The 14,811-nt window shown below is 39.5% G+C and overlaps 1 protein-coding gene across 19 annotated transcripts in view; it reads left to right on the forward strand.

The window, feature by feature from the left end:
- The window catches only part of dtnba (dystrobrevin, beta a), a 397,891-nt gene that overhangs the window by 359,595 nt on the left and 23,485 nt on the right, over window positions 1-14,811 (forward strand). For all 19 annotated transcript variants that reach the window (XM_052024099.1, XM_052024088.1, XM_052024100.1 and 16 more), the window contains one exon: window positions 1,321-1,410. In XM_052024099.1, the coding sequence (XP_051880059.1) occupies window positions 1,321-1,410 (90 nt within the window). The remainder of the gene's footprint in view (window positions 1-1,320; window positions 1,411-14,811) is intronic.

Here is a 14,811-nt window from a genome sequence, read left to right on the forward strand (position 1 = left end):
TATAAAAGTTGAGTGACTGATAATAGTTGGAATATGATAATTATTGGGAAGCCTGTCTTCATGGTTTCAACAAGAAAAAGCACTTAACAGAGCAATACAACAGCAGGGAAACCAGACAATGATTACAGTGTATACAAAATTCATTGCAAAAGTTGACCAAACCCAAATCCAGAAATCTGACCGTCTCGATGGACATTCAAATTGTATACTGACTCAATTGATGTATATCTTTGTTTCTCCGTCATTGCTGCATATAAATCCTACAACTTCCCACCAACAAGAGCAAGGGAGTGCCTTCACCATATGGACGACAGCACATCAAGAAGAGGGCTCACTGGCACATCAAGAAGAGGGCTCATTAGCTATAAGTTATAAATGCTGGCCGTGACAGCAATTGCCACATCCAATAAATGAACAAAAGGCTTTTCCTTGGGGCACACACTGAGGCAAATATCAACTACTGCTGAAGAGCCATCGACTCTTTGAAAAACACTTTCTAGTCTGCCCATGCAAAGTGTTGTCCGTGACTGAGTGCCACAAACCAAAATAACCTAAGATCCAGGACTATGTGCTGAGGGATGCGCTGAAGCTGCGTGTAGTAACTCTAAGATCTCCGGGGGAAGACAGCAATTTAAGGCTCTCCTGTCATTGTGCAGCTTGGAGTTGGAATCTGTATTAAAACAGCATGAACTGTTTGCTCATGGGTTTTATATTGATGATACATGATATCGTGTTCAGATTTAAGTAAGTGGAATAATTTGACTTGTGTTGAGAATGTTAATAGGTGAGCCACATTATATATGTTAGAAATTTTTATAAAATATATTTTGAAACTTTTAAAAACATGAATAACAATGAAAGAGAAAAAAACAGAAAATGTGTTAATCTGATGCCTTGGTATATGCTTTTGATATGAATGGCTACGATTGTCCACGATTCGTTCAAGTTAGCTCACCTGTCGAATACAGTTGTTAGCTCAATAAGTCGGTACAGCATAGTGCTATACCAGTTTTAATCCCTGTCTTCGTGGGAGGAAGCACTGAGGGAACGGGAGTTTCCTTTGTGTTTAGCAGATGGGAAAATAAATCAGCCAGAGGTTCTTGCTCTTTCATTGGTGCATGTCCAATCGTTACAATCTCTACTCAATGTGTTCTCTCTTTTTCTTCCATCATGCCCTCCGACCTTGGAAAATCCATTTTAGAATCTTCAGGTAATTAGTGCAGAAATTTTTAAGTTTCTAATTTAATGTGCAGAAAATCCTTTTAGTGTTAGAATTGTTCACCAGCGTGAACCTGCAGATTTTTATTTCATTTTCCACAGGAGCCCGCAGAAACTTGCGGAATGATTTGTTGGTGGCAGCTGACTCCATTACAAACACCATGTCCTCGCTGGTCAAGGAACTCCATTCAGGTAGGAACTTTCATTGAAACTGAGCACAAAACATGAGTGAATCATCTTACTGCCCTAAAGAGTTAGCCAACAGCTATGTTTGTGGTCTTCATTTTCAACACAGTTATTTTTTTAAAAAGTTCCTGAAAGCTTAATGTACCTGCGTGCTGTAAGACTTTGATCCTACTTAATGTAAATAGCCTGAGACTGTTGAGGAGGAATGCTATTTTGCTCAAACTGCTAATAGGGAATGTGGATGCTTAACCAGTTTTTGGGATTAGATGTAACTGTTTAACCTTTCAGTTTATCAATACTCGATGGATTCTCACATCCCACACCAGAGCAATTGGAATCAGATTTCACTCACTGCACAGATAGTTCTCACAGATGGTTCTCAATATGTAATAAGATGTACACTAGTGGCAATGCAAATAAAGAGGCGTGTTTTCTGTCCATACCATACCTATTTATGGTAATCCAAAAATTACCTAAATTAAGTAAATTTAACCCAATCACAAATTAATTCTAATTGACTTCAGTACCTTGAAAATATGAAGCAGCTATAGGCAAATCTGCATTAAATGGCAACACAACATATTTATAAATCTAGAACTATAATCATACTTGAATTCCCATTTACAGGTTGTCTCACATAGCTTCTTTTCAAGTCCAGTATTATGACAGCAGGACTCTGATCCACAGCACCAACGCATCTTGTTTGTTTCAGAAAGTCATGAAAAGGCTTGTGCTGTTGTCTCTCCATTATCTCTAAAAGCAATGATAAAAGGGGATAAATGAAGCTCTCAGTGCATTGTTCTGCTGTTGAGAGAGATGTTCACTGCCAACTCCTCCATGTGATCCAGGAGTGAAGATCATGTTTGTCTTCCCCTTTGAATGTAGGATGGATGCCTTGCTAAAATTGTTTAGGGCCTTGGCAAGGCCACACTCGATGTCTTGTGTGCAGATTTATTCTCCTTACCTAAGAAAGGATATACTAGTCATCAAGGGAGTGCAGTGATGATTTACCGGACTGATTCCTGGGATGGCAGGACTGTCAAATTGGGAAAAATGGGGTTGACTTGGCCAAACTGGAGTTCAGAAGAATGAGAGGGAACCTGCGTGAAATGTACAAAATTCTGACAGGGCTCAATGGACTGGATGCAGGGAGGATGTTTCCCCACGGCCAGAAATCACAATTTCAAGATCCGGGCTAAAACATTTAGGATTTGGATGAGGAGAGATTTTTTTCACTCAAAAGACGGTAAGTTTGTGGATTTCTTTACCACAGAAGGCAGTGGAGGCCAAGTCACCAAATATAATTTAAAAATGGAGATAGATAGATTTCTATACACAAGGGGTTTGTGGAGAGGAGGGGAATATGACAATGATATCAGCTGTGATTGTACTGAATAGCAGAGCATGCTTGAAGAGCTGAATGGCCTATTCCTGCTCCCATTGTTGATGTTCTATATTTCTCAAAGTAACTTGAGGCCCAACTTCCAAAGTACTTCTTAAACTCTCTTCCTTTACATTGCCTTGTGGAAAATTCCTCCCTTGTAACGGGAGCCTTTACCACTTCTGGCCTCTGAACAAATTCATCACCTTCCTGAGGATTGCAGTTGTAGGGACTTCTTTTCCCTCCTTGGCTGCTCAGCATGCCCATATTACTTATCTTGGCCAGTTACAACATTCTCTCATTGAGCCATCTCAATACAATCAGAATAGGATCAATTTTCTGTTGGAAAATTGACTTGCCGGTTGCAAGTGACTCCTTTCTCCATCAAAACTTCCCAGGTTTTGACAGAGTGCCTGACCTAAATCTTCTTCGCAACAGGGTAGCTCTTGTTGACATATCCCATCTCAGATGTACCCTTTTGTTTTGGTCACCTGTTCCTTCCCGAACACTTTGCATCCTCTCTGCTTTAGCATACAATCGGTCGTGACTGCCATGCCAAGGTCACCTCCCTTTGACTTTGCAGTGAGCGACAGCTCATCCTTGCTGACTTGAACTGCCTCCTTAATACCTTATATTCCCTCTTCTGATCTGGCTACACTGAATCTCACTCTCCACATCAGTTACCCTGCCAGGCTTCATTCCCAGTGCAGATTGTTTTGGAGCCTGCAAGATCTTTATGACCATCAAGGACATCTCACCCACATCCACATCCTTGGCATTTCAGAATGTCTGTTTCTTAAAGATGGATTCGGCTCATGCATATGTGTCTTTTCCCTCTATCACCTTCCTCTTGCACCTGGCCACCTTCAGCCCTATCAACCTATCATTGTTGTCTCCCTGAAGCTTTAATCCTGTTTCTTGCTTACGCTGTTCAAGCTTCTCTATTTTACAAAATGCACTTTCTATTTCCTTGACTTTCTACTGACCCAACAACTGGCCAGCCAGCTACCTTCTTTGGCCACAAGGTTCACAAAAAATAGTCAATGCCTAACTTTCCTACACTGTAGAAGGCACTGTCTCCAACCGCCATCCTATCCTTAACCCATCCACTTCCTCAAATTATTACTCCATTCTTAACCTTACAAGCTGACCTATGATCTTTGAATATGTCCTCACCTGCAAGCTTCGCTCTTTTCCTCCTCTGCACACTATTGCAGATCATCAACTGTTCACCTGCCCACAACATTGCACCACCCTCAACAATGTCATAAACAACCTGTGTGACTTTAATCAGTATGCATTATCCCTCCTGGTAAAATATATCAGATGTTAATCAAACTTAACTCAATATTGTCTGTGATGTTTGATAATAAGCTATAGAATCTTCCAAGGTCTCTCTTCAAGGGATTATTTTTGTATTGTTCCAGTCCTGCCTTTTTCAGTATAGTCATTGTATCTTCTGCAGTGGTTTCTTCTGCATGGTCAATTGCACAGTTCTTCAAGGATTCATCGTTCAACTGTCCCATTTCAACTCTGCAGAACTTTATCTCCACTCTTCCACTTTGGTACTACTTCCTCCTATCCAGCCTTTAAAACTTCATTCAGTCTGGGCCATTAGTCTCCAGAATTTGTAACTGTTGGGAGGTGATCTTATTGAAATGGACAAAATTCTGAAGGGGCCAAACAGAACATATGTACCATTGATGTTTCCCATAGCTGGTGTACCGAAAACTAGGGGTTATTGTCTCAAAATAATAAGTCAGGCAATCAGGACAGAGAAGGGAAGAAATTTCTTCTCCCAAAGGGGGTGGATCTTTGGAATTTACTAGCCCAGAGATCCGTCAAGTATATTCAAGTCAGAGATCAGAGTTTGATGTTTTTCTTCGGGCTGGAGGAATCAGGTGATACAGGGAGAAAGCTGGAATAGGGGACTGAATTTGGATGACCATATTGAATGGCACAGCAGGCTCCAAGGGTCGACTAGCCTCCCCCTGCTTTTTTCTATGTTTCTATAATTTTTTAGATTTTGAGGAAATTAAAGATTGTGGGATTAGTGCAAAAAAAGTGGCAAAGAGGTTAAAAATCAGTCAAAATCTCTTTGAACAAAGGTGTAGACGGAAGGGGCTGAATGGCTTACCCCTACTTCTATTTCTTGTGTTCTCCGTTTTCCTAAGTCTTTCGTAAACGTAAGCACCCGCACCAGTTTCTGTCTGTAAAGTTGTTTATTATGTTCAGGATGGTGCCATACATAATGTCTTGCTTCAGTAGATAAGTGCTACAAAGATTTTTTGATGAGAAATACTTGTATTTTGGTGGAGGCGTTAGTTGAATTCCAATTGTGTTAATCCTCTCAGGTGGACTTTTTCTCTGTAATTTAAGGCAGTGATAATGTTGCTGAGAATAGTTGTTAGCCAATGTGTTGGACTTACAAATCAAATAACAAGTCCAATCTCAAGACTCAAAGCATTTAATGGCAGTTACAGAGTCTGGCATCCAGACAACGACAACCTCTCAGCTCAGAAAGGAATGACAATGGGAAACAGCTGTGTGGAAAAATATGATGTTAATCAAACCAAATAAATGATTTCCTCTTCTCAGCTAATGTGTTTCTTTTAGAAAAGAACAGGAAGCGAGCCTAAGTGCAAGCAGCCAAATACTTGAGAATAATTCCTTGCATCTTAGTTTATCTTTCTCGACTGTACATGCAAAGCAAGCATTGAATTGCCACCTCAGAGTAAATAAAATGTTGTGACATTATTGCCATTGGCTGTAATTAGAATAATAGATCTTTTTGTAAACTGACACACTGGAAAATTGGATATACGTCTACCAATGCTGAAATGTTGCAGACTCGCAGTTTCTACATGTATCCGGAAACTTTCCATTGTAGACTTGACACATCCGTATCCATAAATTTAGCAAGATGTCAGGTTAAGTCAGCAGCAGTATTAAATTACAAATAAACTATATTCTGTCATTTTTATAGGTTAAAGCTGCATTGTTACACCAATAGTTATGCCCCAGCTATTGTATTGAAGCAGCAAAGTTTTTACATCAGATTGGCACAATAACCGCAGTGTTACTGAACAGTAAAATCACTAACCTGATGAAGAATCCAAGCAATTGAAACCACTTAGAGTTCTACAGTGAATCACGTAATTGCAGTATAGTCATAACTGGTGCGAATCTATCTCAATGTGTTCTCAGTATAAGAAAGTTGCTTTATTGTTTTTGCAAAGCATTGACTGACTGAGTTAAAAATTCAACCAGCCTTTGGACACTCAACTAGAGTTCTGTGGATATTTGCTTGTTTATTTATGTAGAATTTTGTTTCCCAAGTTACGGCCTACAGTAAACACAGTGTTACCTGGTTGCATTACCATAAAACAGACATTGGTGTTATACTGGAATTGGGGCATACATTTCAAATTTGTTCTTTTAAATGCCTATTCAAAAAATAACAGCTTAATGCAGCTGTCTTTGTTATCTTTAAACCATTTTCCTTTTTTGAAAATTCTCTCTACCAATTTGAGGTGACAACTGTGAGTGGATCATACGGTAATTTAACTGATCAACCTGCACAAATTTAAACAGAGTCTGGTAAAGATGTGTGTCAACTCTTTGGTTTTGGTTTGAAAATAGAGAGGAAGCAGAACAGCCACATATCAGATCCTGATGAAGACATTTCTTGGCAAAAACTCACTCAAGCATCCCAATACGATTTTATTGCTTATACTTTAACACTTCCAATGTGTGAGTTCTAATAATCATTAACTTTGTGCTAGATGAAGTTAATTAGTCATTCAGTAATTTTCCTGTTGGGGCAGTCACGTTTCAGTTATCTATTTGAAATACTATTTATGTTTGCATCTAGAATGGCCGCACTGAATCTTATTGCTCACATTAAAATTGAGCTGTCCGGTTTCTATTACTCCTTGGCACAGTGCTTTTCTGAATGTTGATAGCAGATTATTCCATTTTTATCCATTTCAAAATCCAAAAATATACTCTGTGCTCATTTGGTGACATCAGGTTGCTAGGCAACTGCAGAGCTTTTCTAGATGCATGTTCTCCACTCCTATTGGCTGGTTATTTATAAATGCTTGACAGTAAACCCAAAGTGACATTTAAACCTCCTGTGAGCAGTATGTTTTCTTGTTGCTTTGGATCCACTGAGATGTATTTTTTGTTGTGGTGGTTGAGGAGAACTCCCTTGCTCTTTTTTTTTTCCTTCATGCTCTTTTTTTCTTTCATGCTGCAGGCAATTTTTAGTCTCCATCAGTAGGCAGGCAGGGCCTTCTTGTATAACCAAAAACATGGCCTCTCTAAAAGAAAGATTTGCATGTTTTGAATACGTCTCACAAAGCTGTTCGCAGCGAAGCAATTCTTCAACGTTGTAGTCACTTCTGTCACGTAAGAAGTGAGCAACAATGCAGAACTCCTCCAGCACTGCACTACCCCCCTAGTGATGCACTACTGATCAAGGTTATGAGATGAAATCTCACAGTCAGGCTTCAATATGGTTTCATAATGCCGAGGACTTCCGACAGAAACAGGGTACAATGCCAAGTCAAAACTACTTTTGTAGATATCTATGGCAACAAACTACTGTGTCTAAAACATTACTTTTAAATAATCTTACTGTATCAGTTCTTTCTTCTGTTTACATCTCAAATCATCTGACATATTTCTAGCCATGTGCCCCTCATAAACTGTCCCACAAAACGCAGCTCACAGCTGCTTCTTTGTTCTACATAAAGTGTGCTTGATTTATTTTACTTAAATAAAGGATTCTGTCTTCTCTTCTGGTCTATTCACTCTTTACATTCTCCCCCATATTCTCCTCTCATCACCTTATCATATTCTATTTGATTATATGGTGTGCATTTTGTAGATTGCATGCTCTCAGCACTCATGATCTCCATTCCTCTTCCAACTTTATTGCTGAATCACTTTTTCCTCAATTGCTGCTATGACTGTTATAAAGAGCAGTCAAAAATGTTTTCTTTTCAGTTCAACATTACAGTGCTCCCAACAATCTAAAGTTTAAAAACTTCAGTCAGAGTCTTCTGGAATGGCTAGCAACAAGGCAGGAACCCAACTGTTCCAGCTTTCAGACTTCTCCTGTAGTTCGCTTTGTGCATTGCTGGGGTGGTTTTTATGCAGCCATTGTACAAAAAGCAAGTGTGCCAAAAGTAAGGAAAGCAATTCCTGTGCCCTATTCCTCCACTGATACTAAGAAAAATACTTGGTCAGGGAAAACATGATCTCCAAAACCAACCATGGTGGCACAAGTCATTTATGATTCCAATGTGGCTCAAACCCATGAAGATTTTGATTTTTAAAATTAAATCTAAAAATCAGAGCAGCAAAGGCATTAATGACATATTTTAAGGTAAGTTATCAATCCTTGCACACAAAATCCATCCCTTGCAGGCATCCTTGGGATGGGAATTCCTGTCTCTTTGGGCCCCAAAGCATAGACGCCTGCCATAGGCAGAGAGATGAACAAGGTTCACCCAACCCCACACTATTTGGCAAGGCCAGTCAAGGTGTTCTCAAAGTGACATTACTCGATCTGTGGCAGTCTGCTCATCTGAGGAAAGACTGTGCCTTTCATTCCCTTTGGAGGCTCTCAGCTCCATTAGCTCTTTCAGCCTCCCTGAGAACATCTGTTGTGTTGATAAAGCTGTCTTTAAAATGATGAGTTTTCTTTTACACTTAACAAATCATAAATATTTATAAAAATCCACGTGAAACTCAATTCTTGTTCTCATATTTCAAGGGGCTATTTTAACTTATCTAGAAGTCTTGCAGAGTATGCTGAAAAAAGCTAATATACCATCCCCCTTACATATACAGTCTTCAGCCACCTTCTTCTTCCTGATTTTATATATTATTGATACCAGTTCCATTATTGCTGTTCAGACCTTGGCTTGTTTGGTCTTCCCAAGACATTAACTTCTGATCCTCTATCCACTCCCCTTTCTTGCTCAGGATTATTCATATAGATTCTTGACTTTTATTGTTTTTTTCAAGACATCAGAATTGTAGACATTCTTTGTCAGTGCCTGTTTTGAATCTTGGAGATGAACTTCGCTATGGGTATGGGCCAACACTTTCCTATCTCACTTTTAGAAAGATAATATGCCAGCTTCTCGCTCATGAACTCCCAAAGATTTTTGTTGTGATAGAATCCTGCCCAATGGATTGCAACTTGGATAATATGGGAAGAGTAAGAGTTATTAATCTTTTTGTGATGTCGGGTGGATTATGATATTCTAAGCCCCTTAGCATGTATAATCTTACAATGCTGCCACATTAACAGCTCACATGCACAGATTTTAGCCTTTAGCAAAATTGTTTCAGACTAAAAAAAAAGCAATTACGAGTCCCAGTTGATTTTTTGCCAATTTAACGTGATATTTTAATGTATCTGTACAAGCAGAGTATGTAATATTACTTCTTGGAACTTGACCCCAGATGGAACACCAGTGGCTCAAAGGGCTGTACATTAGTCTCTTTTTCTTTATTTCAGTGTGCCTTGATTGAAAAGGAAAAACAGAAAACACCTTGGCATTTAACTATGCAGATTATATCCTATTCTGTCATATTACTTGAAAGATGTTAATGAAGTGGGGAAGTGGACAGAGTTTATTGACAGACTTGTTTATCCCATTTATCATTGTGATGTTCAGTGTTGTACGATTAATGTTTCTTTTGAGGAGGACTTCTGCCTTGATAGATTATGTATTTTATGGTGTAGAACTGAGTCTTGCAAGTCAACTGAGCCCTGATATGGTTCCTCATCTGCTATGTTATTTGATAATCACGAGAGGTTGACTGCTGTAATTGGCCCCGCATCTGAAACTATCTTGCTGACTAACTAATCAGGTTTGTTTGCTTCTGATTCCTTTCAACGTATGCACAAAATGTCACTCAAGTGAGATCCCAGGTGTTTCCTGTGCCAATAAGGAATATGCACCAGCCAAAGTCACTGTCTTGAGCAGAAATGATGTGAGAGGCAAAAATATTAATTTTAAAGCATGCTGTAAAAAAAAGTCTTTCAATACCATCATAGAATTATCTTAATGAATATATGGATTGTACATTGGTGTGTTCTGTGGCTTTTTTTAAAAATATGACTTTTAATTTTACATTCCTGCCACATTTCTGCTTTGCAACCATCATTTTGCAAGCATGTTTTCCCCTGGCTGCTTTTATGCCAGTTGGTTGTTTTGTTTGATGTTTTGATATAAAGCACACACACACCTCTGACGCATGCCTGGCTGAATTAGAATGCATGGCTCAATGCATTAAGATTTTCACAGATTTTATTCTGGAATGGTTGAATCCCCATCACCTGGACATTCAAATTGTGCTTATGACATTGCAACATTTTAAGCCTAACTGGTAGCTGTGCTATTTTACAGTGACAATTACTGCAGAGGATGTAAGTGTTCAGGGAAGTCACTGGAGGAGGAAAGATTAGGAGATATGTCTGCAACTGCCCATTATTGGAATAACATATAAAGATATTGATGCTTATTAAGGAAGCCCTCTGGCCCAACTCATCCGTGCTGACCAAGTTGCCTACTTGAGCTAGTCCCATTTGCCTGCGTTTGGCCCATATTCCTCTGAATCTTTCCTATCCATGGACCCATCCTAATGCATTTTACATGTTGTAATTGTATCTACCTCTACCACTTCCTCTGGCAGCTAGTTCCACATACCCCCTACCCTCTTGTGTGGGAAAAAGTTGTCCCTCAGGTCCCCTTTAAATTTTTCCCCTCTCACCTTACTTGGTCCTCTAGTTTTAGACTCCTCTACCCTGGGAAAAGGACAATGACCATTCACCTTGTCTCTGCCCCTCAGGATTTTACATAGCTCCATAACATCACCTCTTAGCTTCCTACTCTCCAGGAAAAAAAGCCCAGCTTATCCAGTCTCACCTTGTAAGTCAAGCCCTCCAGTCTCAGTAACATCCTCGTGAATCTTTTCTGCATCACTTCCAACTTAATGACATCCTTCCTACAGCAAGGCAACCAGAACCGCGCACAATACCCCAAGTGTGGTCTCACCAACGTCTTTTACCACTGTACTATGACATCCCCACTCTTGTACTCGATGCCCTGACTGATGATGGCAAATGTGCCAAATGCCGCTTTCACCACCCTGTCTACCTCTGTCACTATTTTCAGAGAACTATGTACTTTTACCCCCAGGTCTCTCTCTTCTACAACATTCTCTGGGGCCTTGCCATTTACCGTGCAAACCTTGCCCTGGTTTAACTTAGAAAAATGCAAAACTTCACACTTTTCCAAGTTAAATTTCATCTGCTATTTCTTGGCCCACTTTCCCAATTGATCTTGATCCTGTTGTAATCTTCTTCACTGTCCACTATACCACCAATTTGGTGTCATCAGCAAACTTATTAATCATTGCCAACTACATTTTCATTGTTAATATAGATGACAAATAACAGTGGACCCAGCACTGACCCCTGCAGCATACCAGTGGTCACAGGCTTCCAATCTAAAGAATAACCCTCCACTATCACCACCTGACTCCCTACCACTATGACAATTTTGTATCCAATTGGCAAGCTCACCCTGGATCCCATGTAATCCAACCTTCTGGACCAGCCTGCCAAGGGAAACCTTGTCAAAGGCCTTGCTAAAGTCCATGTGGACAACGTCCACTGCCCTGGCCTCATCAATTCTCTTGGTCACCTCTTCAAAAAAAAAACTCAATCAAATTTGTGAGACATAATTTACCATGCACAAAGCCATGCTGACTATCCCAAATCGGTCCTTGCCTTTCCAAATGCAAGTGGATCCTGTCTCTCAGAATCCCTTCCAGTAACTTTCCCACCACTGATGTTAGGCTCACCGGCTTGTGGTTCCCTTGCTTATCCTTGAAGCCCTTCTTAAATAAAGGCACAACATTTGCCACCTTCCAGTCTTCACGTGTGGCTACAATGATACAAATATCTTTGCCAGGGTCCAAGCGGTTTCTTCCATTGCTTCCTATGATGTCCTTGGCTACACTTAGTCAGACCCTGGGAACTTATCCACTTATATGTGCTTTAAGACCTCCAGCACATTCTCTTTTGTAATGTGGATATGTTTTAAGCTATCACTGTTCTCTTTCCTGAATTCTCCACCTCCCATACCTTCTCCACAGTAAATACAGACAAGAACTATTCATTTAAGATCTGTGGCATGAAGGAAAGAAGATAAACTGATGAATAAGATGCTGATCAATGTCTATTTCAATGTGAACTTTCAAAAGCAATAATGTACAACAACAGTAGGACTGTTTTTAAAAGACAAAACACTGAGGCTTCTAGTTTCTGCTTTGGGTGCAGTCAGTGGTTCTGCACCAGTTTTGAAAAAAATGTTTTTCCCTCCTGGACTCTTTGGTCAAACTCATTTGGATAATGTTATGTAAAATATGCCATGAACCAGTGCAGTACAGCAGTGTTGTGAAACAAAAGTCAGGAAAAAAATATTTTGAATCTTTTCCTTGAGATATATAAAATCAAATAGATTAATTTGCTGGATAGAACAGGCATCTATCCCAATGCTTTTTAAACTACTAGAAGCCTAGAATCATGTTTCAAGTTCTTTGAAGAGATGACCAAGAGGATTGACGAGAGATTCCAGAGATGGCCTTTGGCCCACGATATCTGTGCTGACCATGATGCCAAATTACATTGATGCCATCTGCCTGCACATGTTCTATATCCATTGATCCCCTACCTGTTTGTGTGCCTGTCTGGACTCCTCTTAAACGTTGCTATCGCATCTGCTTCTGTCACCTCCCCTGGCAGTGCCTGAATATTACCAGTTTTGCTTATAAGTAGGCAAGTACCCTGATAGAGTTGGTGAAATGAAGTTGAAACTCCAGGACAGTACGTTTGCATCAACCCATTCTGTATTAAAGAGCAAGTCAGTTGAGTTTGAATAGTTCATTTCCTCAAATTAACTTGGGTTATAATGATGTTTATATTAAAAATCATCATTAACTTTTAATCCATCCATAGCCACAAATTGTTGAAAAGGTAAGCAACTTAATGAGTGACTTCCTTTTAAACACAATCTGGCTTACCTCAAAAAGAGTGGAGTGATGCCAATATTTGATGATGCAGCCTACAAATTTGTTTTTATTTTCTTTGGTTCTGTGCAGTTTCTTTTGTATTATTTCCCTATTTCTCTTCAGTCTGGGCTCTTACTTTTCAGTTTATATATGTTTATTCCTCATCATTTTCTGCCTTTATGAACCTTTGGTTTCTATTTCTCACTTCTTTAATTTTTCTGTACCTTTGATTTCTGCCACATTAATTTTCTGGCAAGTTGGCTCTTTCCCTTGAACTCTGCTTATCCCACCATTCGTTCTCAGTTTCTTTTCCTGTCAGTATAATTTCTACAATTTACTCCTTTTAATTCCAATTTGACAATCTATTGGGAGAGAAATATAGCAGCAACTGCACATTATATACTCTGCTTTCTAAATTCAGTTCTGTTATCTACAGTGGAACTGAATTTCGGAAGTGCAGTAAAAGGTGCAACATCCATGCATTGGGAATTCAGAACTCTTGCCCAAGGATGAATTTCTGCCTCATGGTCTTGCTTCTCCAGATTCACGTGCACCTTGTTGCGAGACATACAAATAAATAGATGGTGGTAAAATAATGCAGGGGTTGTTGCAGCCTCCAGCACTATTTTTGCTGGTTTTTCCATAGATTTAGTAAAATCTTTAGTGGAGAGATTAAATATTTATTCAGATAATCATGAATGCCAGCAACTAATTTCAAACAGGTGGTTTGACTTCTCTCACATTTTAAAGGACATATTTTTTTTTACTGCTGCTAATGTCTCATTACTTTTCTCTAATGGGACAGGCAGATTGGAACAATTCCTTCCTTGATATCTTGGTTTAACCAGAGTTCACTAATGTTAGCCTGAAAGATGGCAGTGCACTGTACCTGTTCTTTGTGTCCACGTTATGAAAAAGGAAATTCCCATCTCCTCATGATGCAATAACTTCAGCATGAAGCATACTTGTTTTCAAATGCCAAATAAGGAGAAGATTAGACTACATTTTGTCCTTGATGGAATAATTTGCCAATATTCAAGATTGAAGCATAACACCCAAGTAACTGTACCACAGCAAAAAGGAAACAAAAAGTAAATAAACACACTTATATGGTTGATGAAACAGCCAGTTGAATTTATCATAGTGAAACAATTCAAGTGTATGTTGTGGTCAAATCTGATTGCGTGCTCAATCTTAAGGATTTCCACATGTGTAGAACATGAAGAGAATGTCTGGGATGTTTGTTGTACGCATTCATAGTCTGGATGTGCATCCCTGATCCAAGGATGATAATGCTTCTATACCCCAGATACAGATGGTCCGACTCTCTCTTTGTCACTGACTGAGGCTGAAGCACACTGCTGACAACAGTCCATATGATGCTTAGATGAAAACAACCACAATGCAACATAAATAAATCTGCAAAATACCTCAAAAGTGTTTCCAGGAGCCATGTCAAATGAAAATGTATCGCCAAGCCAGAAGGAGCTATTAGGGCAAATGACAAAAAGTATGGTCAAAGGGATAGGTTTAGAGGAGAATCTCAAAAGTGGAGAGAGGTATAGATGCCAAGAGGGTCAGGGAGTCATTCCAGAACTTCAGTGTCTTGATGACTGGGGCATTACTGCCAATCATAATGCAATTAAATTCAGGGTTGGCCAAGAGGATAAAATTAGAGAACAGTAATCTCAGAAAGAACATGGGACGTAAATCAGTCCTGCACAGTAACAACCCCTTTGGCCCACGATACTGTGCCAACCATGATGCCAATCCAAACTAATCCCATCTGCCTGCACACAGTCTATATCCCTCCATTTCCTGCCTGTTCGTGTGCCCGTTTAAATGCCTCTCAAACCTTGCTATCATATCTGCTTTCATCACCTCCCCGGCAGCATTCTGGGAACACACCACTGTGCAAAAACCTT

The sequence above is a fragment of the Pristis pectinata genome, chromosome 10 (assembly GCF_009764475.1).
Source record: "Pristis pectinata isolate sPriPec2 chromosome 10, sPriPec2.1.pri, whole genome shotgun sequence".
NCBI lineage: Eukaryota > Metazoa > Chordata > Chondrichthyes > Rhinopristiformes > Pristidae > Pristis > Pristis pectinata.